This window comes from Liolophura sinensis, chromosome 8, assembly GCF_032854445.1.
Source record: "Liolophura sinensis isolate JHLJ2023 chromosome 8, CUHK_Ljap_v2, whole genome shotgun sequence".
Lineage (NCBI taxonomy): Eukaryota > Metazoa > Mollusca > Polyplacophora > Chitonida > Chitonidae > Liolophura > Liolophura sinensis.
Genome location: NC_088302.1, coordinates 24,935,428 through 24,958,686, shown reverse-complemented (window position 1 = coordinate 24,958,686; position 23,259 = coordinate 24,935,428). Strand labels below are relative to the sequence as shown.

At 39.2% G+C, this 23,259-nt stretch overlaps 1 protein-coding gene across 1 annotated transcript; it reads right to left on the bottom strand.

The window, feature by feature from the left end:
• Window positions 1-1,702: 1,702 nt before the first annotated feature.
• LOC135473351 (DNA-binding protein SMUBP-2-like) lies at window positions 1,703-22,307 on the bottom strand. The gene is made up of 16 exons (XM_064753201.1): window positions 22,175-22,307; window positions 20,052-20,215; window positions 18,924-19,116; window positions 16,952-17,052; window positions 15,771-15,946; window positions 15,062-15,262; window positions 14,001-14,225; window positions 12,958-13,055; window positions 11,896-12,078; window positions 11,110-11,228; window positions 9,790-9,884; window positions 8,491-8,614; window positions 7,922-8,098; window positions 4,584-4,770; window positions 3,675-3,804; window positions 1,703-2,500 (listed from the first exon to the last, which is right to left on the bottom strand). Exons 1-16 carry the CDS (start codon window positions 22,249-22,251, stop codon window positions 1,703-1,705), a joined length of 3,048 nt encoding a protein of 1,015 aa, XP_064609271.1. The 5' UTR covers window positions 22,252-22,307.
• Window positions 22,308-23,259: the final 952 nt, after the last annotated feature.

Below are 23,259 nucleotides of genomic sequence, written 5' to 3'. Positions count from 1 at the left end.
TTAAAGGAAAAGAAAATTGAAATACCAGTCAAATACCATTGAAAAGAGTATGCATTTCCTCGCAGGTGCATGCTATAAAAAAAATTCTAATGTGTGCTTCAAGTTGATAAATTATAAATAAAGTCAGCGTCAAAATCCGCTGTGGGCGACTCCATTTTGCCTAAGAACTAGTCCTGAAGTCTTCTGTGTTAGCTGGAGAATTGCCGTCAGAAACCGCCAATGTGCAGTTTGTACATTCCTGGTAGAACTCTTCTTCCCAGAAGGTAGTGAACAGTGCAGTTCATTTTCCGCTTGATCATCGGGAAACGGGAATGTTGGACGTAGGTTCCGAGTTTACACAAACAAGCCAGCAGTTTTAACGACTCTCATTGGCTGCGAGGCAACACACCCCCAGCATAAAGTGTAAGGTGTTAAAAATGGAGGACGCCATGGACTCAACTATTTATGCCAGCTTTGCGGTTTTCAGGCTTTACGTGTATGGCGAGGAAAAATTGCAAAATTATGCAGCAGGCACCATCAGATAGAAAAAAATGTGCTCTTTTCAGCCTATAGTGTGATGTTTTTAAGTTTTCTTCTCCTTTAATCGATTTCAACTTAAAATACCTCAACAGTCTTACACCTTCTGTAAAGCACTTACTTTCATCAAGGCCTTCAGAACAGTAAAGATAAGGGGAATCAGAGAAATGCACATGGAAATGAACCAAAACCTTGTGTTCTCACTCAAAACGTGAAGTAAAACAGCATATCTTAATTAGTGTTGTTAAGACTGCCTCACCACCATGCCACCTTTGAGTAGACCCAACATCACCACACTACACATTATTGGATCTACTGTGTTTTGTCACCACATTCAGTCTGGAATTGCAAGTCATTTTGAACTTTTTTTATTGTAAGCATTTTGACTAAAACAGGTGACCAAGTGCAGGCTTGTTATAACTGGGAGCGGCATCATGTCTGGTGTCTTGACATTTCAGTGAGGTAGCGGCATAAAAGTCTCAACTTTGGCAGTGGGCCTCTTAACAGAAACATCCTTGTGACAGTGTTAGACCTCAAAGGGAATGTACCAGAGAATTCCTACATCATAACATGTATATATCTTGAATTAGGATAGTACAACATGTAGCTATCATACTTTAAGAGACCGAAAACCAATCAGGTTAGAAAACGCAGTTTTTGGAGAAATGCACAACGTAGCTTTTAAACATTCAGCTGCATATATATGTCAGACCGTTTTCCAAAAATATTCAACAGTGTTATTGAAATGTGTCAACCAGATGATACACATATTAGTTACCATTACATATGTTCAATTTTTCTGTGATATCATGGCGTCTCAAATGATTTCGTTGACAACAGACATAACCCTCAATTATGGATGAACCTACCCTGTGGCATGCCACACTTATATATACCAATGCTCATTAATTTTCGTGCGTTCCTTAACTTAGTTCAGGTCAAAATGGAACCACTTTCATCTTTGCATATAAACAGTAAATCTCAAGCTATCGTAGGTGACATTTTCTGAAAACCATTGGAGGAAAAATACAGAAAGCTCATTTTTGAACTGCTTAGCCGAAAAATTGTGTAAAAAAAACCCAAAATACTTAAATGAAATATTCCCGTGTATTCCAGTCAAAAACAAAATTTGAATACAAATTACAGGAAACCTCCCAAAACAAGCAGTTTATATGTATTAGAAAAATCAATCTTTATTTTTCTGTGGTTTCTTGGCACGTCTGTTTTCACTCATGTCACCAAGTTTCTTGTCTAGCTTCCTCTGAAGCTGAGCTTTCTTTTCAGGGTCTAACTTTGTCTCCTTAAACCCTGAGCCTCGGTGAAGGATGCCTTCCTTGATGATCACGTGCCTGGCCTTAGATTTGGCTTCATTCCCACACCCATGCACCTCAGGCATGTGATGGTTTAGGCAGAACCTCTGCAGGCAGAACTCGCACGTCTGTCCTAAAGTTGTCGTTAGACTTTTACACTTCCTGAAGGTGCATTTGGAGTTCTGTTCCGTAGCCGCGGCGAGAAGTGCCTCAAAGTCATCAGGGTCTACCTGATCAATGGCCGACTTCGAGGAGTTATTCTTTTTCTTCACTGCAGATTTCGGTTTCGCAGAGTTCGGCTTTTTGAGGGGTACTGGTTTAGCTACTCGTTGACAGTGAGCCTCATGTGACACCAAATTAGCCCTGATTACGTTTTTCCCGCAGTACTGACAGTTTAACAGGTTGCCTTGACTGTCAGAAAAAGCATCTGTCTTACCTAAAGGTTTGACAGTTTCTGTCTTGTCTTCTAATTCCACTGCCCAATCTTCCACAAGAGGGCTATCTGATGTCACTGACAGTTCAAGAATACCATGTGAATTGGACTCTGGCAAGTTTCCCTTCACATTAGGTTTCAGCTTTGGTTTCTGCTGTTTTTGTGTGTTTTTCCTAATAGCAATCTGCCTCTCATTTCCTTCACCTTGACTACTGTGAGACAAACCAAGTTTCTCTGCAATCTGAAAGAAAAAGGTAGCCAATATTTCAATGCAATGTAACCGTATGCAATTCAGAGGCCATCAAGAGAAAACAAACGATCACCCTATGGTTAAAAGTGTCCACCTTATGAGCAGGAGATCAACGTTGAATCATGATCCTCAGCATATACATGTATTTATTTATTTGACTGGCATTTTACGCTGTACTCAAGAATATTTCACTTATACGACATCTGCCAGCATTATGGTGGGAGGAAATTGGGCAGAGCCCGGAGGAAACTCACGACTATCCGCAGGTTGCTGGTAGACCTTACCACATACTGCCAGAGAGGAGCTTAGCATATAAGGTTAGGCAAACTTTTGGTCAGGTGAGGTGAGGTAGGTGGGCAGGGGTAGAAATTAGAAGTGAAGCCAGCAGGACAATTTCCCCACTGAACTCTTGGCCAATATCTGATTAAATGCACTGTGTACTTTAGTTTTGACATGTAACTGTTTTAATAACCGACAGGGGGTTATTTGCAGTCACCGTAATTTTCACACATGGTGCAATACACTGCTTCCAGCCTTCCTTTAAATATCGTCGTGTTGTTGTTGACATTCTTGTTGGATAAGCTTCACTGTTTGGGTCAGTTACTGATCCATCAGCTAATTGCTTGATAAACCCGAACTTAAGTAGGCCAGTTGTTTTGAGCCATCAATATTTTTTGTTTCGCTGCCAACAACTATAATATTCGTAGAGTCGCACTCTCCTGTCCCTATGAATTTCACATTGTGATATGCGCCTTGCCAAGATGCTTCGATTTGCTCAATGAAAAGCCACGGGAACAGGGGAAATCTATTTTTGTAACCAGGAAAGTCTTGTACTGGAAGTCTGGTACATTTTATGGAAACGAGATTTTCCGATGTAGTGATGTTTTGAAGTGATTTCACGTTTTCTTACGAATAAGGCATCGCTATAAATCCACTTGAGTTTGGGAAAATGAAGAAAGTAGCAAAATTTCACGTATGTGCAAATTTTCATCACCAACTATTCAACCAGACACTTGTCCGTGCTGCACATAAATTTTGCTGGACAAGACTATTTTTTTTTGTCAGACATGTCGGACAAATCAATAATAATTTGAACCCTGATATCATGTATTCGTCTCTCTGTTCCGGTGAACCAGTGAAGAGAAAGTGTAAAATTCAAACACACCTCATGAATAATAAAGCGATCTCTTGATGTTAGGGTCACAGGGAAAACATGCTCTTGCTTTGTAGACTCTTGCTGAAAGTCTGTGATGGTCTGGTGTAGCTCAGCATAGCGTGGGTCCTCTTCTATAGGGCTGCAAGTAAACCACATAACAAACATTAACTGATATTTAAACATCATAACTGAATGTTTCTGAGTATGGCGTAAAACACCAATAAAATATATAAATAAATAAATAAATCATAACTGAATGTCCTTCAAGGTCAACGAACCATGCCCAATTCTAGTCAAGTGTGGCATTATGAAGACAAGCAACCAATAGAAAGTTTTAATTTCATTGAGACAAGCCTAACTTCAAGCCTTGAGAATCAGTATCATAAAACTTCAATAAATTTGAAAGCATGTCTGCCAATACGAAGTAGGTTTCTAGAATCAAAATATGCCTACAAATTAGCATTTATACAAAGACAATTAAGTCTAATATAGTCTAGCACAATCTTTGAAGACAATTTCCCCATCACCAAAACCTTACTGATTCTCTTGAATCTGATGTACACCTTTCAGATAACTTTTGAGTTCAAATCACACTGATTTATGTCAATGCTAAAACACTGCAAACATTGGCAATAACACTGGATTTGTCTATTTTTTCAACTCGACACATAATACAATATACATGCTAAAGTGCATGCAAAGTTTCAGGTATCTTAAAGATTGACATATAAATGTATGTGATGTCCTGAATTGTGACTGTTGAGGGTTACAACGCTTTTTCGTTACTGCAAGATTTGTCATTTATCTACTTAAGACCCTGATGTGTCATGCGCACTGAAAACTGTAATCTGTCTTATTTCATGTAAAACACAAAACTCTCATGAAATTCTTTTGTCCTTGTATTGAATGTAGTCTTACATATCTGGCTTTTTCTCAGTCTCTTGCTGCTTTCCATAACGTTTTGTCACATCCTTACTACCCTCAATCCTCTTCTGCTGGGGTTTGCCAGTCCTAGAGTTGCCTCCCCTGTTAGCCTTCACAGTCTGGACATTTCTCTTGGTGAACAGTTCAGTCACATGATCAGGTCGCTGGATGGGAGCATTTTCTGAAGAGAGGGAGAAAATCTGGATTTTGCAAATGTATTATCATAAAACATATGTACCAATCTGGACAATTTAATTTGTATTTGTATTATGCTGGCTGCCGGTCTATAAGTGAAATATTCTTGAGTACATTGTAAAACACCAGTCAAATATATAATTTGGAAGAAGTATGTTCCAAAACATACTGTATTTCACCTGTAGTTAAGTGACGCATTTTGCTTGATTCATATTGATTCATCCACCTTACAGAGCCTGAAATAAGAGTTTTTTGTGAGGTTTGATTAATTAATTTTGATGTTGGCATCAAAGGTATCAATTTAAGCAGGGATGCGACAGACACTAGGATGAAAAAGAGGACACTAGACAGCACAACCATAATTTTGTCATTTTTAGCATTTCTGAATTAAATTCTGAACATTGTTCTGATGCATGTTTTGTATAAATAAAGAGGAATTCCTTCAAACAGAGGACAAATCTCATGTCTGTTTAAGGCCTTTATGTTCTTCTGAAAGTGCATTTTGGCATATCCTTTAATCTTTGGGTGAAGTACAGTACATGTTCATCTGTGTGCAGTCTAGGAAAAATAAATACACGATAGTGAACCAATCCACTTTTCATCTTTACTCAACCACTCAGCAGCAGTCGGGATGAGGGAGGGGTGAAGAAAGCCAAGCAGTGATACCACTTGAAAAAAAACTTGCTTGTGTACAGTGAGATGGCACAAACAGAAGTTAACACTGACAATGCCAGGAATAACAGGAAGTTTACGCTGCTATACTGGAGGGTTAAGATCTTGGCAAGAGTGCTGATGAGGCAAGATGTAAACAACCACTTCAAATAAGCTACAGTGTACATGTGCATAAACATGTGGGATGTCTGATGCCTCCAAGTACATGTCATAATTGTGGACAAATGATATCCGTTCTTATTCAAACCAATGTTTTTCAACACACACCCTTCATGCACACAGATCTAGCTTTCCCCAAGTAGATGTACCCACTCCTCATCTATCAGCTGATTTAATCAGGCCTAAAATTTGGGAATTTAAAAAACATGAATTCGTATGTTGCAAAAAAAATGGGGGACGCATGTGTCTGTCATTTGCCCGCTTCTCAGATGTTCATTGTGAAAAGACGATTCTTCAAAGAATTAATGTCGATCTGGGGCGAATGAAAAAAAAAAAGAAAAGAATGTTCTGTGTATTTTCAACATACATCCAGAATTTCAAAGAAAATATCTTTTGAGAACCTGGGTGAAGGTGAAATATTTCTGTCATTTTTTAAATAGCATTTAGTGTAGGAGTTACACCTAAGAGCATACAAAGTTGGTTATAGGTCTCTTCTATTGTATTAATTGGCTTGAGAAAGTCTATTAAAACTTGACAGTTCCTTCCAGTACAATTACATGTAATGTTCAGTCAATACTTCCCTTAATTATATAATACTGCAATTGTAACACAGGTATGGAGATATGACTATATCTCTATTATACTGCAAGTGTAACATAGGTATGGAGATATGACTATATCTCTATTATACCGCAAGTGTAACACAGGTATGGAGATGTGACTATGACAACAATTCTGTTGCTTTATGGCACTTTATTGTCAATCTGAGAATTTTAACATGGTGTGGTACATAGAATATAGGAGATTATTTAAAACATGGTTAGTTTAATCTTTGAATTATGTTCTTGGGTGGGTTTGGGTCTTGGGTGTCAAATATTGCAAAAATAATGATATTCTGCCTGTAGTTTTATCTAAACACTAATACTGTTATGTTAAAATAGAGACATGAAGTCTTGAAGGCCGAATTCTTTCAAGCAAGGAGTCCATGGTTCATTGAACACAACAGGCAAAATTCCTTCAAGCAAGTAGTTCCTGGTTCATTGTACAAAAGGGAGAATTCCTTCAAGCAAGGAGCCCCTGGTTCATAGTACAAAAGGCAAAATTCCTTCAAGCATGGAGTTCACGGTTCATTGTACAACAGGCAAAATTCCTTCAAGCAAGGAGTCCACGGTTCATTGTACAAAAGGCAAAATTCCTTCAAGCAAGGAGTCCACGGTTCATTGTACAACAGGCAAAATTCCTTCAAGCAAGGAGTCCCTGGTCCATTGTTCAATAGGCAAAATTCCTTCAAGCAAGGAGTTTCTGGTCCATTGTACAAAAGGCAGAATTCCTTCAAGCATGGGGTTCCTGGTTCATTGTACAAAAGGCAGAATTCCTTCAAGCAAGGAGTTCCTGGTCCATTGTACAAAAGGCAGAATTCCTTCAAGCATGGTTCATTATACAAAAGGCAGATTTCCTTCAGGCAATGAGTCCCTATTCCATTGTACAATAGGCAAAATTCCTTCAAGCAAAGAGCCAATGGTTCATTGTACAAAAGGCAAAATTCCTTCAAACAAGGAGTCCCTGGTTCATTGTACAAAAGGCAGAATTCCTTCAAGCAAGGAGTCCATGGTTCATTGTACAAAAGGCAGAATTCCTTCAAGCAAGGAGTTCCTGGTTCATTGTACAACAGGCAGAATTCCTTCAAGGAGTCCCTGGTTCATTGTACAAAAGGCAGAATTCCTTCAAAGAGTCCCTGGTTCATTGTACACAAGGCAGAATTCCTTCAAGCAAAGGAGTTCCTAGTTCATTGTACCAAGGCATATAAAAAGATAAATACTAAATATACATTGTACATGTACATGTAGGTGAACCGCAACCCAAGGCTTGATCAAACTAAAACCTATTTGAGCTAAATATGATCCAGTTTCAAATCTGGATGGTTTCATACAGCTCCATACCTAAACAGATCTACCTGTACTGTATTTCACCTAAAGTGTAGCATTTTCCCGCTGACACATTTTGTTTCATTCTAACCAATTCATCCATCTTTAATACAGGGCCAATTACAGAGTTTCTTGTGAAGTTTGAATAATTTCTAATCAGATGTCGGTATAGAGAGCATCATTTTAAGGCCTTTATGTACTTCTGAATTCTGCATGGCATTTCACACACCAAACTTTAGGCGACATAAAGTACTTCATTTTTCTCTACTAGAAACAGATTTAAAGTTCATGGAGGTAGAAGAAAAGCCAGATATTGATTTATACTTACTTATTAGTTAATATATCTCAGACAATGCACACACTGGAATAAGTGACACTTACCCGTATCGTACTCTTGGGCTGATCGCACTTCCCCAAATTCACACATGTACTCCGTCAAGGACTTCAGAAATTCATCATGGTTGACTGTTTCTGTGTCGCAGACCACAGCCAGGTGGCGCTGAGCGCGAGTAATCGCCACATTGATTCGTCTCCTCTCAGCAAGAAATCCCACCTCACCTTTGAACCAGAAATACACCAACTCACTCCTGTAACAGTTTTGTCTACAATCTACTACATGTAATACCCATACTGCATACCATATTAGATTGTATGGGATAATGTCTGCTGGGAACTTCTCCTGTTTACACAGGTATACATACATGAAAATAATGGAATCAAACTGCTTTCCAGACACATGATTTCTTGGAGACTGCTACTGAAATGAGGCCTAAGAATGTACATGTGACAATAAATGTCCTGAACAATGACACTCACAACACTACAATTGAGCTAGACCTGTGCTAACATCATAACAAGACAGGGACATTAACACCTCTGTGTTAACCTGTGTTGTTTGAACAAGACATACTGAAAGTAACACCATAGAGAAACGCAAGAATGTTTCATACCTGTGTTGTTAGAACGGACCATAGAGATGATGACAGCAGTCTTTTCTCTGCCCTGGAAACCATCCACTGACTTTATCTCTAGGTCTGGGTATTTTGTACTTAGTCGTATCCTTAACAGTTCCACCTTGCAAAAAAAAAAAAAAATTGAAATGCACAAAATTAGTCTATGTTACTTTCAAAGCTTGATGAGTGAGCTGTATTGTCATATCTTCATGAGTAGTCCATGACAGATCTTGGGTCAAGCAAATAACAAGTTGTGTGTTTTTTGGTTTTTTTTTCAGCATTTACTCTCTGCCTATTTGTCTGTAGATCTCTTTGGCAGTGCCTCTACGAAAATGTCTCCATTGATAAAAGGAATTTGATCATTTTACAGGGATGGGTGGTTCGCACTCTTGGAGTGCCTACTAGTTTATTTCTTTGATATTAATTTTACCTAGTGTTTTGATGCTTTTATTCTTCACTTGTAATGAGAAACAAAGCTCTGTTATAGGCCTTGACCAAGTTAGGCACAGTGTCACCTGTATGTTATCTAAAGAAAGATAACTCAGGTGTATAACCCTGTGGGATATATCACTGAATAATCTCCCCTTAGAGATAATCAAGGTCATGGATCATAACTGAGCATTATAAAATGTGACTCAGGTTTATGGGTAAAGGAAACCATAGTGCCGTGAGGAAACCATATCGCCATGAGAAAACCATAGTGCCTGAAGGAAACCATTACTGATCCCCTGATGCATGCCAGGCTTTTGAGCCATGGTCACTAACATGTCAACCTGACACCAAAGGGAGTATTTTCACTGTTGACCAGCACCATTAAATATTTTACCGGTAATAAAAAACTACTGTCACATAAGGTCACCAATTCGAGAATCACTTGAATTATCCATTTGGATACTCTGACTTCAAAAGTTGATATTTAACATTTGACAGTGAGCAAAAAAGAACTTTGATCTGATTGCAAGGCTACCAAAGAGCTTTTCCGTTTGAGACTCATTAATGCAAAATTTTCAGCTGAATACATAAAGTATTGAAGTCATGAATTTTTATGGCAATTAATAAGCAAACAGTTCAATGGAACATTCCCCTTTTGTTACTGTGCCCCACGGGTGTCTAAAACCTGAGCTCAAAACATACTATACCTTTCAAGGTACCACCCCTAGCATTTGCTTTAACATTGCATTCCCTCCTATTGAACGCCGAGTATATCGGGGTCGGGGTATGACATAAGCTACTGTAGTGTGCTTTGTAGAGGCGAGCTAAACATTACAAAAGAATTCCTGTCCAATGATTACAAACCTGTAAGTTGTAAGGAGCAATCACAGCAATGTCTCTAGGCTTCACCCCACTAGCCACAAGCCGTTCTATATGACAACTGACAATATCTGCTTCACCTGATAATATAAAATGGAGATATGAATCACACCCATCACACCCTTAACTTTATTCCCTTCAGACATTTCCTCAGGGTATTATGTACAAATCACACCCTTAACTTTATTCTCTTTAGACATTTCCTCAGGGTATTATGTACAAATCACACCCTTAAATTCATTCCCTTCAGACATTTCCTCAGGGTGGTATGTACAAATCACACCCATAACTTTATTCCCTTTAGACAACTTACAATATCTGCTTCACCTGATAATATAAAATGGAGATATGAATCACACCCTTAACTTTATTCCCTTTAGATATTTCCTCAGGGTAGTATGTACACATCACACCCATCATGCCCTTATCTTCATTCCCTTTAGATATTTCCTCAGGGTAGTATGTACAAATCACACACATCACACCCATTATGCCCTTACATTCATTCCCTTTAGATATTTCCTCAGGGTAGTATGTACACATCACACCCATTATGCCCTTACCTTCATTCCCTTTAGATATTTCCTCAGGGTAGTATGTACACATCACACCCATCATGCCCTTATCTTCATTCCCTTTAGATATTTCCTCAGGGTAGTATGTACACATCACACCCATCATGCCCTTACCTTCATTCCCTTTAGATATTTCCTCAGGGTAATATGTACACATCACACCCATTATGCCCTTACCTTCATTCCCTTTAGATATTTCCTCAGGGTAGTATGTACACATCACACCCATCATGCCCTTACCTTCATTCCCTTTAGATATTTCCTCAGGGTAATATGTACACATCACACCCATTATGCCCTTACCTTCATTCCCTTTAGATATTTCCTCAGGGTAGTATGTACACATCACACCCATCATGCCCTTATCTTCATTCCCTTTGGATATTTCCTCAGGGTAGTATGTACACATCACACCCATTATGCCCTTACCTTCATTCCCTTTAGATATTTCCTCAGGGTAGTATGTACACATCACACCCATCATGCCCTTACCTTCATTCCCTTTGGATATTTCCTCAGGATAGTATGTACACATCACACCCATCATGCCCTTATCTTCATTCCCTTTAGATATTTCCTCACATCACACCCATTATGCCCTTACCTTCATTCCCTTTAGATATTTTCTCAGGGTAGTATGTACACATCACACCCATCATGCCCTTACCTTCATTCCCTTTGGATATTTCCTCAGGGTAGTATGTACACATCACACCCATCATGCCCTTACCTTCATTCCCTTTAGATATTTCCTCCGGGAGATCTAGCTCATATAAATCACATCCAGCTGTGTCTATCAGTAACAGAGGAATTCTGGTGTCTTCACTGTCTTCTACATTATCCAAATCCCTGAAACGCACACGGCACTTATAAGCAAAACGTAAGAGTATACCTTACATGTATTTTATATTCACATGTATTTGTATTCACATGTTTATAACCTACATTTCAATAACTATATCTACTGTCAGTTATATAAAATTTGTACTGCTCCTCATGAATATGACACCAAATCCATAAAACACCACAGTGATCCCATCAACATTTCAAAACATATGATTCCATGTCTAACATCATTGTCATCATTGCAGATGGGTGCTAATCTGGCCCGATGTGTACATGTCACCTTGCCCACACTGTAGCGACATGCTTCACCCGGCTCGAGGTACTTCAGGGGTGTTCATCGAGTTCCGAGCAAGATCAACGATGACGTAATTTCTGTAAAAATCCGACCATTGATGGAAAATATGCACACTATAGAGGCGTAATTCATAGGTATAAAAATACCCCTAAAACGAACATTTTTTAATAAAAATTCCGGGGCATAATTTTCTTCATTTGGCATAGAAACATAATGTTTGTTTCATAGTTCGCTATAACCATCATGCTTTAATTAGCAAGGCAAATATTACTCTGACGGTGGGCTTGGTAAACTACATAGTAACCACTAGGCCGCAGCCCCTTCCCCGTGATCTCAACAGAAGTGCCATATATCAGGCGAAGGGGTTATTGTTACCTCAACAGATGAGAGCAGACAGACTCGTGTGCTGTCAGCTGACCTCCATACAGCTGATTGGACGACCAGTTCATTATTAATTCGTGCATCCTATACTGTACAGTGAGCATCTTCATCACTCCGTCACCATACACCTCCAACACTCGCTCCATCAATGTTCTCTCCAGGCCAGCTTTAGCAGCTCTGTGAACAAACCGGTAAGTAAGAGAATAAAATTGTTCAGAGAAACCACTGCAACAAATGAGCAAATCGTTTAGACCAGACCAAATCAACGTAGAAAGTCATGATGAAAAGCGGGTAATTAGAGCCAATGACTACATTACACTACCTGAAAAAAAAATAAATGCAAAATGAAAGGTTTGCTGTTTCAAATAAACAACCCAGGTGTATGTCTGTGATTCTATCCCATTGTTAGATGCCATGTGCAAATATACCTATTAAACAGAGATGAACTTTCAAACAAACATCAAGTGTGTCATGCAACACAGCAACCGGTATGTTTACCATGCCAAGTAATATCACTTCATGCTGTCTACAAATAAAAGAATCTGAGTTTGTTTACTTATTAGACTCGCTTAGTGATTTACATAAAGGTAAACTCTAGATCGGAATTTCCTTCAGTAATAAAAGTGTTATTTCACACAGTTTATAAACATCGCTTTTGTTTTTGCATATCTTTCATATTTTACACCCAGACGCCATGACGTTTAAAAACGAAATATTTCTTTCAAGACATTCCAATCTGAGCTCAGCAGTATGACGTCATAATACATGTGCAGTAACCTCTATGTCACGCAAGAATAAGACCCGACGTCATATATACCCAGCTTTGATGTATCTAGGCCTGACCTTGCCATTGATTGTTCTAAAATGCATGACCTCTGTGGAGGGAGTAAACAGAATGAAAGCATGAAATGTGCAGTTTTTGCCACACTGTCTTCATTTTGGGGGGTAAAACCTTTAACACCTTCGTCTCGGTGTTTAATGTGTAACGCGACACCGCTGGAGCTTGTTTCGTAACTTGTCAAAACCCTCAAATGTGGATCTGACATGAAGACTCACTTGCTGGACAGGATAGTGGGAGGTAACTGGAGGTGATCCCCAGCCAACACACATCGTGGCGATCGTAACAGGGAAAGCCAACAAGCTGCTTCTAGAGCCTAAAAAATCCAAAGAAGACAGCAAACACCACAAGTTGCCACAAGCCAAGAAGCACACAATGTTTTAATTTGTTTATACATCATTTTAGGTACACTAATGGCTTTCCATGGCCAGAAATGTCATGTGACTTAGACTTGTTTATTTATTTATTTATTTGATTGCTGGTTTACGCCATACTCAAGAATATTTCACTTATACGAAAGTGGCCAGCATTATGGTGGGAGGGAACCAGGCAGAGCATGTGACTTACAAACTCCTTATTTGATAAATTTATTTAAATGCTGTCAACATTTTTCACTTATATGATGATCATCAGTATTATAGGTGGAGGAAAACATACTGCCTAGAATAAACCACCGGCCATTCACAAGTGATTGACAAACTTTCCCACATGTGATGCACAGTTATGTACATCATAATTGTGGAAGACAAGTGGTCTTCAATGAAAATTAGACTGCACCGACAGCTAAATGAATGGTGTTTACCATTTATTGTCACACAAGCAGTTAGAAATTTTCCATCCAAGGCCGGCTTTGAACCCACACCTCTTGCACCCAAGCCATTGAAAGACAAGCACCATTAACTGCTAAAAAAAACAATGCCGGCTGCTGTTTTGTTTGACGTAAATGTCACGAAAAGACTGCAATGTCAAAAAGCGCAATAAAAGCCATTCCTCTGGATAATCCTTTAAATGGTATATTACACATGTAAATCTCCATTTTTATTTAGTATCAATCAGCTGGAACCTCTGAAAAACATGACTTTTGGTTTGTTTTTGTTACTTTGTTTTCCGCTGTCCATGAATCTGACCAAGGAAGTCTAAAAATCTTGAATACTGTGCCAAAACGTGATCACTTAAATTAAAACAATATAGAAAATGCTGAGTATAAAACGCTTTTTAGCAAAGCCCAGCATCTAAAGTCAAATAAACCAGATGGACTCACCTGTGAACATTCATCAATCACTGTGAGATCAAAGTGGCCTTCAGGCAGGTATTTGAGTGGACCATCATCTGTGCAGCTCGTCAGCGTCACCAGCACCACATCAGCAGCTTTCAACACATCCCTGGTGGCCGCAGCCTCTCGTTGTCGTAACTCCTTCCGTAGGTGCTTTAGCTCTTCTCTCAGGTGATGTCTCTCACCTTTGTCTCGGACTTTCTTCATCTGCATCTGGTCACGAAAATGTCACATGTACAAACAAAACTATATAAAAGTCTAACACAGTACTGTTATCTTTGTTTACAATAATGTCACTTTCCATGTTATTTCTTTCACATTGCCACAGAGTCTGTAGTTTTTTCTTACAACTTAAGTTTAGCATTTTGCACTCTTTGACTCTGAAGGATTCATCAACCTTTTATAATTTTCTTTTTTGTGAAGTTTAAGTTCAGGATTCATATCATATCAGAAAAACTTCAGTGTTGGCATCTAAAGTATCATTTTAGGGGCCTTTACATGCATGTGCCAATAGCATATTCATGGTGATGCCTCACTGAAGATGCATGTTGAAGACATAAGGCACTACACCCCATTCACTCACAGCTTGTGAACACCAGGCTGACCAATATCAGTGATGAAGCAGTGAAAATAGTAGTCAATAAAAGGATGCTCATTTTTGATGAATTTTTAAACGTGCTTCAGCTACATGAAGTGGCCAAGAATGAATGATTGATTATGGTTTAACAGCATATCTGCAATATTTCGGTAAAGTGATGATAAAGTAGCCTATTTCTTCTAATTTTTGGAACATCTGGTTTGCTCATTTCAGCCAGTATAAATGAAATTCTAGCAGGAATATTGAGTTTCTTTTTTCTCACATGGTTAGACCATATAATGAACAATATACTGATATCTTTACTTTTCCAAAGGCCGGTAAAGAAATGTAATATTCTACGTTCACCACTACTAATATCTGTCCCCAAAATGAACAGAATTAGGGTATGATGGAGTACGTAATTGTGCCTGATAATTTACAATATTTAGACAGATACATCATGCACCCATACCAATGTTTTGTCCACATCTTTACGCACATCCTCCACCACTTTTGTCTCATCACTCGTTGCGAGAATTGCATCCAGCGAAAACTTGTGGATGTGAGGCAAGAATCGGGCTGGGTGGCCGATGCGCAGAATCTTCAGCTTCTGATTGGCCAGTCTCTCCACCAAGTTGTCCACAGCAATGTTTGAGGGAGCACATGCCAGGACCTACAATAACAATTTTCATGTCTTACAATAATGATGGAAATAAATTCCAAATTAACCAAGGAGATGTAGCAAGATATTGATGTATTTTCTCTGGCATAATGTTTGAAAAAAAAAACCCAGACTGAAGAGAGGGTTTTTTTTTTGTTATGAATTGAGCATTATTTGTAAAGATTTCCATTTTTTAACATATTTTTTTTTGTTATGTCTGAGCTTAACACCATTTTCCACATTATTTCAGGTATATGATCACAGTGTCTTTTTATAGTGATGTCCATATTTATTGTGCTGCCTCAATAGAGTCCATTCCAAAGACACCAAACAGGACACCTCATCCAGTACTTGACCTTCATGTATCTCAAATGCTATAGTCAGAGCATGAAGCAACTCCAGTTTCAGTCTGGGCCTCACACTCATCATACTGGCCCATGATGAAGTCTGAACTGATGAGCATGGAATAAGACAACATTCTCATGCAAGAATGAATAGACGAATTAAAGCCATCGCCTACCTTAAGGCCTTGTCTGATTGCCTGGACAATAACTTCCACCACAGTGGTGGTTTTCCCCGTCCCTGGGGGACCATGAATGACAGCAATGTCCTTCTGACAGAGCGCAAAACTGACAGCATCTCTCTGCGAAGTGTCCAGGCATGGGTTGCAGAAGGTAATATCTACAACATGCACATCTCTAATACTTCATGCTTTTGACTGGAGTCACAGATCGTAAAATTTAACTTTATGAGTGACAGGAGATTTGCAAAGTACCTGACAAATGTCCTGAAATAAAGCTAAGAAGCACTGTGAAAGTAGCGCTTCTGATTAATCAGAATTGCAACTATGTCAAAGTTCACAACAAAAGAAAAACTGCTAAAATTGTGATCTTTTCGTGGTGAAGCCATGTACCAAGTTTCCACTCAAAACACTGAATTGTTCTGATAACAAGTCCAGAAAACTGTTTTAAGGGAAAAAGATATACGTTACGCAACCAAAAAAAAAAACCAAAAAAAAAATCATTTTTAAAATATATTTTACATCTCTTAATAACTGGTTAGTTGGAAAATCAAAATTTTCAAAAAACCACGGGGTTTGTACTTGACAATTTGGGATATGATGCCTGACAATTTGGGATTTGATGCCTGACAATTTGGGATTTGGTGCCTGACAATTTTGGCTTTGATGCCTGACAATTTGGGATTTGATGCCTGACAATTTGGGATTTGGTGCCTGACAATTTTGGCTTTGATGCCTGACAATTTGGGATTTGATGCCTGACAATTTGGGATTTGGTGCCTGACAATTTGGGATTTGATGCCTGACAATTTGGGCTTTGGTACTTTGGCTTTGATGCCTGACAATTTGGGATCTGATGCCTGACAAATTGGGCCTGACAATTTTGGATTTGGTGCCTGACAATTTTGGATTTGGTGCCTGACAATTTGGGATTTGATGCCTGACAATTTGGGCTTTGGTATTTTGGCTTTGATGCCTGACAATTTGGGATCTGATGCCTGACAAATTGGGCCTGACAATTTTGGATTTGGTGCCTGACAATTTTGGATTTGGTGCCTGACAATTTGGGATTTGGTGCCTGACAATTTGGGCTTTGATGCCTGACAATTTATTTGCAGGTTTGATCTTGATTTAAAGCTGCACCTGAAACACTGACTTCAAACAACACATGCAACACAAACCTGGAGGGTCAGAAGGCGGAGCTCGGTCGGACAGCTCGAATAACACGTTCACCAGGTGATTGGCTGGGCCAGAGCAATACCTGTTCAGTTCATTCAGGGCCCTGGAACAATGAAATACAGACAATTTTATACAGGCCCACTTTTCACTTTTCTGATGGTGAACAGGTTTTTAGGTGGATGAAGCTCTGCAGAGCCTGTGGGAAGTTGCTGCCTGGTCTTTAATGAATTAAAAGGACCTATGAAATGCAATTGTGAAACAATCATTGTTAAGGTTCACAATTTGAGGCAATAAAATGGGAATAAAATTTAAAAAGTCGAACACAGTTTTTTTTTTAACGTTTTAATGTTTTTCCATTGGTAATTGGACATCTCTAAAATTATTGTCAGATGTGGAAGGCTGTAAAATGTTTCTGTACTCCTAGGTAAAGATTTCAAAAAACATAAATCCTTGCAAAAAATCATGTTTTCAAAAGGCACTGGCACTGAAAAGGCACTAGCATCATAACAAGGGTTATGAGACATGCCACAGCTTGCTGGTAATGACTTCAGTTCAAATGGCATCAAAGATATGTTGAAAGGTGATAACAGCTTACCCAAACATAAAACCTTACTCTGAGGCTACTTATACACCTGTGAAGTGAATGTAAACACAGCAAGTCCAAAACATGGTAGATTTTACCACAACCGAAAAATCAAGTATGATGTCCACATCGTCAAAGCATGTTTACCAATCCCAAGAAAATTCGTGAACATATTGGGAAAACTTTGACAACAGCTGGCCCAACAAAAAAGCTTACTCCCACAACAGAGAGATAAAAATGCAACTATTCCTAATTATTCAAAATGAGTAAATCTCCAAATCACCAAGTTTCATAAAGATGATGTGAAAACTGTTGATGTCGAAAACCTGACAATTTGAATAAAAACATCAATATCCCTAATTATTTAACATCATTTAGTGATGAGGTCGTCAAAGCATGCCCATTGTCCCCACCAGGTTTCAACAAGATGGTGTAAAAACTGTTGCAACAGCTGGCCCAAACAAAAAACATTAACCTAGCATACTATAGCAATGCTACAGATAAGGGGCGTACAGGTGTACATACGCTTAAAAAATTAGATGATAAGCTTCTAAAATTAAAACAGAGCGTACTGTATACGCTCGAAGATTTGTGTGTACTCCTGAGTTCCCGAAAGCTGCACATGTGAGATTTAAACCAAACAGCCCTGTCAAAATCAAAAGAAAATCTCCACTGTGAACAATGAGTAAACCACCCTTCACTCAAACACATTCACACTTTACAGGTACACATATTAATAACTCATGACCCAAAATAGTGCACTGATGAAATACATGTTCTGCGGTACCACGTAGGGGCCTACTTGAAAAGTCAGAAGTACTGTACTCGCTCTCTTTCAATGTTGGGAGTACCATACTCCCTCTGAAAAAAATTACTTGTAGCACTGTATAGTACTGGCTTGGATGAAATGGCTAAGTCCAAAACCTGATAAGCTGAATAAAAACATAAATATACCTAATTATTTAAAATCATTTTTTCAATGAGGTCTTCAAAGCATGGCCATCGAGCAAGATGGTATAAAAACTGTGGCAACAGCTAACTCAAGCAAAAAACCTTATCCTGACCTACGACAGTACTGGCTTGGACAAAATGGCTAAGTCCAAAACCTGATAATTTGAAAAAAAATACAAACATCCCTATAAATTTATAATCAAAAAGACTAAACTTCCAAATCATGTTTATCATTCCCACGAAGTTTCATATAGGTGATGTAAAAACTGTGGGAGAGCAGACCCAAACAGAAAACCTTACTCAACTGACCCAAACAAAAAAACTTACTCGGACACTGACACCAACACCATCTTTTAACACTCACAATACCTCGCCTTACTTCCTAACGCCGAGCTAAAAAACCTATCTTAAAAAAATTCCAACAACAACATGTCTCTCACCTTTTCAGTCTCTTGTACGTGATGTTATTTGCTAGTTTGACCAATTTGTATTTCTCTTCATCAGCCAATGAAAAAGTGTCCATCGTCTCGTCAAAGGCTACACTAAGAGCAGCCTGCCAGACTTTGGATATTATCCCGGAGGCTATTACCTCCCCTTTCTCACAGCTTGTAAGGGAGAGACTTACAATATCTCCTGCAGACAGAAAGATAATTTCATTAAACAATCATTGCCACATGTTAAAAATCCACATCGCTGATTGGTTCAATCAAAAATTCAACCAACCCTGAGTATGCACCTGGGAACTGTTTGTATTTCATATTACAGGTTTGAAAAACTATAAACGCACTTCTCCAAAGTGGCACAGGGTATGAAATACCATCTCCTTACCTGTTGATAGCTAGGCTTAATAACAATATTACCTTTATACCTTTTTACTTCGGGATAGGTTAACAGTTACGTGTACAGGTATATGACGCAGGTCTATACAATTTATTTATTTATTTATTTGATTGGTGTTTTATGCTGTACTTAAGAATATTTCACTTATAGGACAGCAGCCAGCATTATGGTGGGAGGAAACCAGGGGGAAAACCCAGGACTATCCGCAGCTTGCTGGCAGACCTTCCAATGTACGGCAGGAGAGGAATCGGTCTATCCAATACACAGGGTTAGGATACCACTGGTCTGAACCTGTTGATGGGTTATGTGAAAGCTATGTGATTTCATATTTTCACCTGACAGCAACTTGATGGGTTATGTGGAAGCCATGTGATCGCATAATCTTATCCAAGGACAGGATGTGACGAGAACTTCATGAGTTATGTGGATTCAGCTATGTGATTGTATATAATTACCTGGGGACAGTCTGTGACAGCCTGTGACAGTAACTTAATGGGTTGTGTGGAAGCCATGTGATTGCATATTCTCACCTGGGGGCTGCCTGTGATGGCAACTTAAAGGTTTAGGTGAAAGCTATGTTATTGCACATTCTTAACTGGGGACAGACGATGTGACAGCAACTTGATGGGTTATGTGAAAGTTATGCTATTGCATATTCTTACCTATGGACAGACAATGTGACAGCAACTTAATGGTTATGTGAAATCTATGTGATTGCATATTCTTACCTGGGGACAGAGTATGTGATGGCAACTCCTGGCCTGACACATGAGGCTCAAAGGTCACAATAGATCGACCATACAGCCCAGTTCGTCGTTCTGCAATTCTAAGCTTGAGAAGACAAACACCTCGCCTCTGTAACTCCTTTGCAGGCAGATTCTCATGAAGCACACTTGAAACAGAACAAGATTAACATTTCAAATCAAACACAGTATAAAGTGGACTGAATTAAGATCATCATGTTATTATTAAGCAAACAAGAACATGCAATAACATTATAAACTGAAACTTAAAAGAGGCTATATTGGTTACTTTTGAGAACAAAAACAAAAATCCATATTCAATAATCAAAATAAATTTTCTCTGTTTTCTAAGAATATCTCAAAATTGATGCCTTTGAGAAAATACCAGACTTGGACCTGTACTATTTAACGTGTTACAGTGTTTTTACATTTTGAACAAGTAACACACCAGCACTCATTATAAATTTTATATTTGTTCCACGGGGTAGAAAACACTGAGCCGGAGTTTTGATGTTTATCTTTTGGTGTCTTTCTACCTATATGTAAGTACATGTAGCCTGGCCAATGACCAAACAATATGTGGTTTTTACAGAGAATACATGTAGAAACATTTAGAGTATAAGTTTGATGGAGTGCTCCAAGCACTAAATCAGTGTGACCTTGCCTGCCACCAGGTTACACCACCGAATTGTGCTGCCACACTGCCACAGCAACTGCATCAGGTTTTTAAATAGAGTGCTCTCTAACATTGGTTTGGATCCAATCATGGCCGAAAAACATTTTGCTATATCTAACTTTGGTCAGAGCAATCTCTAGCCCCAGGTGGCTATTTCAACTCCTCTCTTTATACCTGGCTGGCAGAGTATTATAGTCACAGCAGCAACCAATGGTTAACCATACACCGTTTCATGCCATGTCCAATAAGTCCTTCCTGAACAATAGCTGTAGTCCAAAACAGGTGTCATCTGTGGCTCTTACCTCTCAGCTTGCCCATTCACGCAACATTCAATGTGTACTCCACTCGGTAATGACACACCAGCCATCCATAACACTATTTCAAATATGTCTGCCATTGGGCTCCTCTTTTCAGGTTTAACGCGCATGAGCCATCCAGGAGCGACAACTTTTTCAAGACCGATAACTGCAGTGAAGGCAAAATGGTTGCTGTTTCAGCGGTGACCATCTCCTGATTTCGGAACTGGTGTCCCATTACCAAATGGAATTTACTTATTTGATTGGTGTTTTACGCCATACTCAAGAATATCTTTGCCTCAGGAGCCTCTCACAAATGTGGTCGTTGTGAGTTCAAGCCCAACTCATGCTGGCTTCCTCTCTGGACGTACACGGGAAGGTCTGCCAGCTTGTAGATGGTTGTGGGTTTCCCCAGACCGGTTTCTTCCCACCATAATGCTGGCCGCTGTCTCATAAGTGAAACACTCATGAGTACGGCGTAAAACACCAATTAAATAAATAAATAAATCAAGAATATTTCACTTATACGATAATGGCCAGCATTATGATGTGAGGAAACCAAGCACAGCCCTGGTGAAACCCACGACCATCCGCAGGTTGCTGCCAGAGCTTCCCACTTATAGCCGGAGAGGAAGCCAGCATGAACTGGACTTTACCGAGTGGAACCTACCTCGAATGTGAGCGCGGGCAAGCTAGGAGGTAAGAGCCACAGATGACACCCGTTTTGGACACCAGACAAAACAGAATTATCAGATAGGGCGTGAATTGGTGCATGCTTTAACAAAGGTTGCCACTGTGACAGGAGCTGATATAGCCACCTAGGGCTAGCAATCTCAGACTTGGAGTAATGCTGAGTGGTAATTCAACAACATCAAATGTACTACCTCCATATTTTATATTTTTGACATTCATTTGCTCTGTCGACTGACAATTCAATGTCAAAATGTTAAATAAGGAGGGATGTCATTTAGCTGGCTCAATTAGGATGGATGGCTGCTATTTGCTAAGGCGAAGAATACGGATTGAACAGCAATGGCCACCATTCAAATAAAATTAAGAGACCAGCAGACTACGTGTGGTCCAGTTTTCGTCACGTACGCCACAACAACAAACATTGTCCTCTCTATGAAGTTTACCGTGTCTCCTCTATTTCTGCATCTCTTTCAATTTCCAGTAACTCTAGCGTCTTTGCCACGAATTTTTCGACAGCCATGGTCACTGATATGTAGATGAAGACGAAATCTGTGGCGGATGTACTGAATGTTGATAATGTCAGTATGACATCGTGAATGTATAGGTTAACTGGAGCGCCACCTGTCGGCAAATCCAGGAGCGACTACAGGCAGCTTATGGAGCGTTAGCGGTTATCAGCATTTTGTGTGCACGGCATAAAATTTTGTTACCACTTTGTCGATCTGGATTACGCAGGCAGTTGGCCTATAGAGTGGCTGTCGCATTATGAGGATCATTGTATGGTGCAAACTGAGTCTCAATGATTCATGTTGAATAAATTTTGGAGAAAAAAATAATCAACACTAGGCTGTAGGCCTACAATAGGCCTACCCGTATGTTGGAGAATAAAGGTTGGGTGTACTGGGTTCTTAAAAAGCTGCAAAGTAGTAACAATGAAAACTAGATCCTGAAAACCAAACTTTGATTTGATTTCATTTGATTTATGCCTAAAGAAACTGCATAGCACATTGATAGGCTTATGTATAGGCTGTTCTGTTTGGGATCAGGTCAAAACGCCCTGTAGCAGAACGGCTTCTACCTAAACATCCTCTACCTAAACACCCTCTACCTAAACGTCAGGGGTCCAACGTTTTGTGCGGTTGACGGTCTACAACAACAACAGTGGTCAGTCAGCGAGCGCCGTGTACGCGCTGCTGTAAGCCTAGTTATTTTTGGAGGTACATGACAGATATCAGTAGGCCTAACTGTGTAATCTTTGTCAGAAATATCATGTCCACAACAGATCACCGTGTTCATTTCTCTGCACAACAACAATCAGATTCACGGGCTGTTAGTTTACAAACTTTAAAGTCCAGGAATAATTTTAAAATGTGTATTTTACAATAGCTACATTTAACAACTTTTATACACCATATATAGGCCTATATATAGAGTACAATATGCTCGCAGACACAGGCCGACATCGATTCTAATTCTTTTATTTATTTGTCATAGATTGGCTTAAACGCCGTGGGTCCTATGGGCCTAT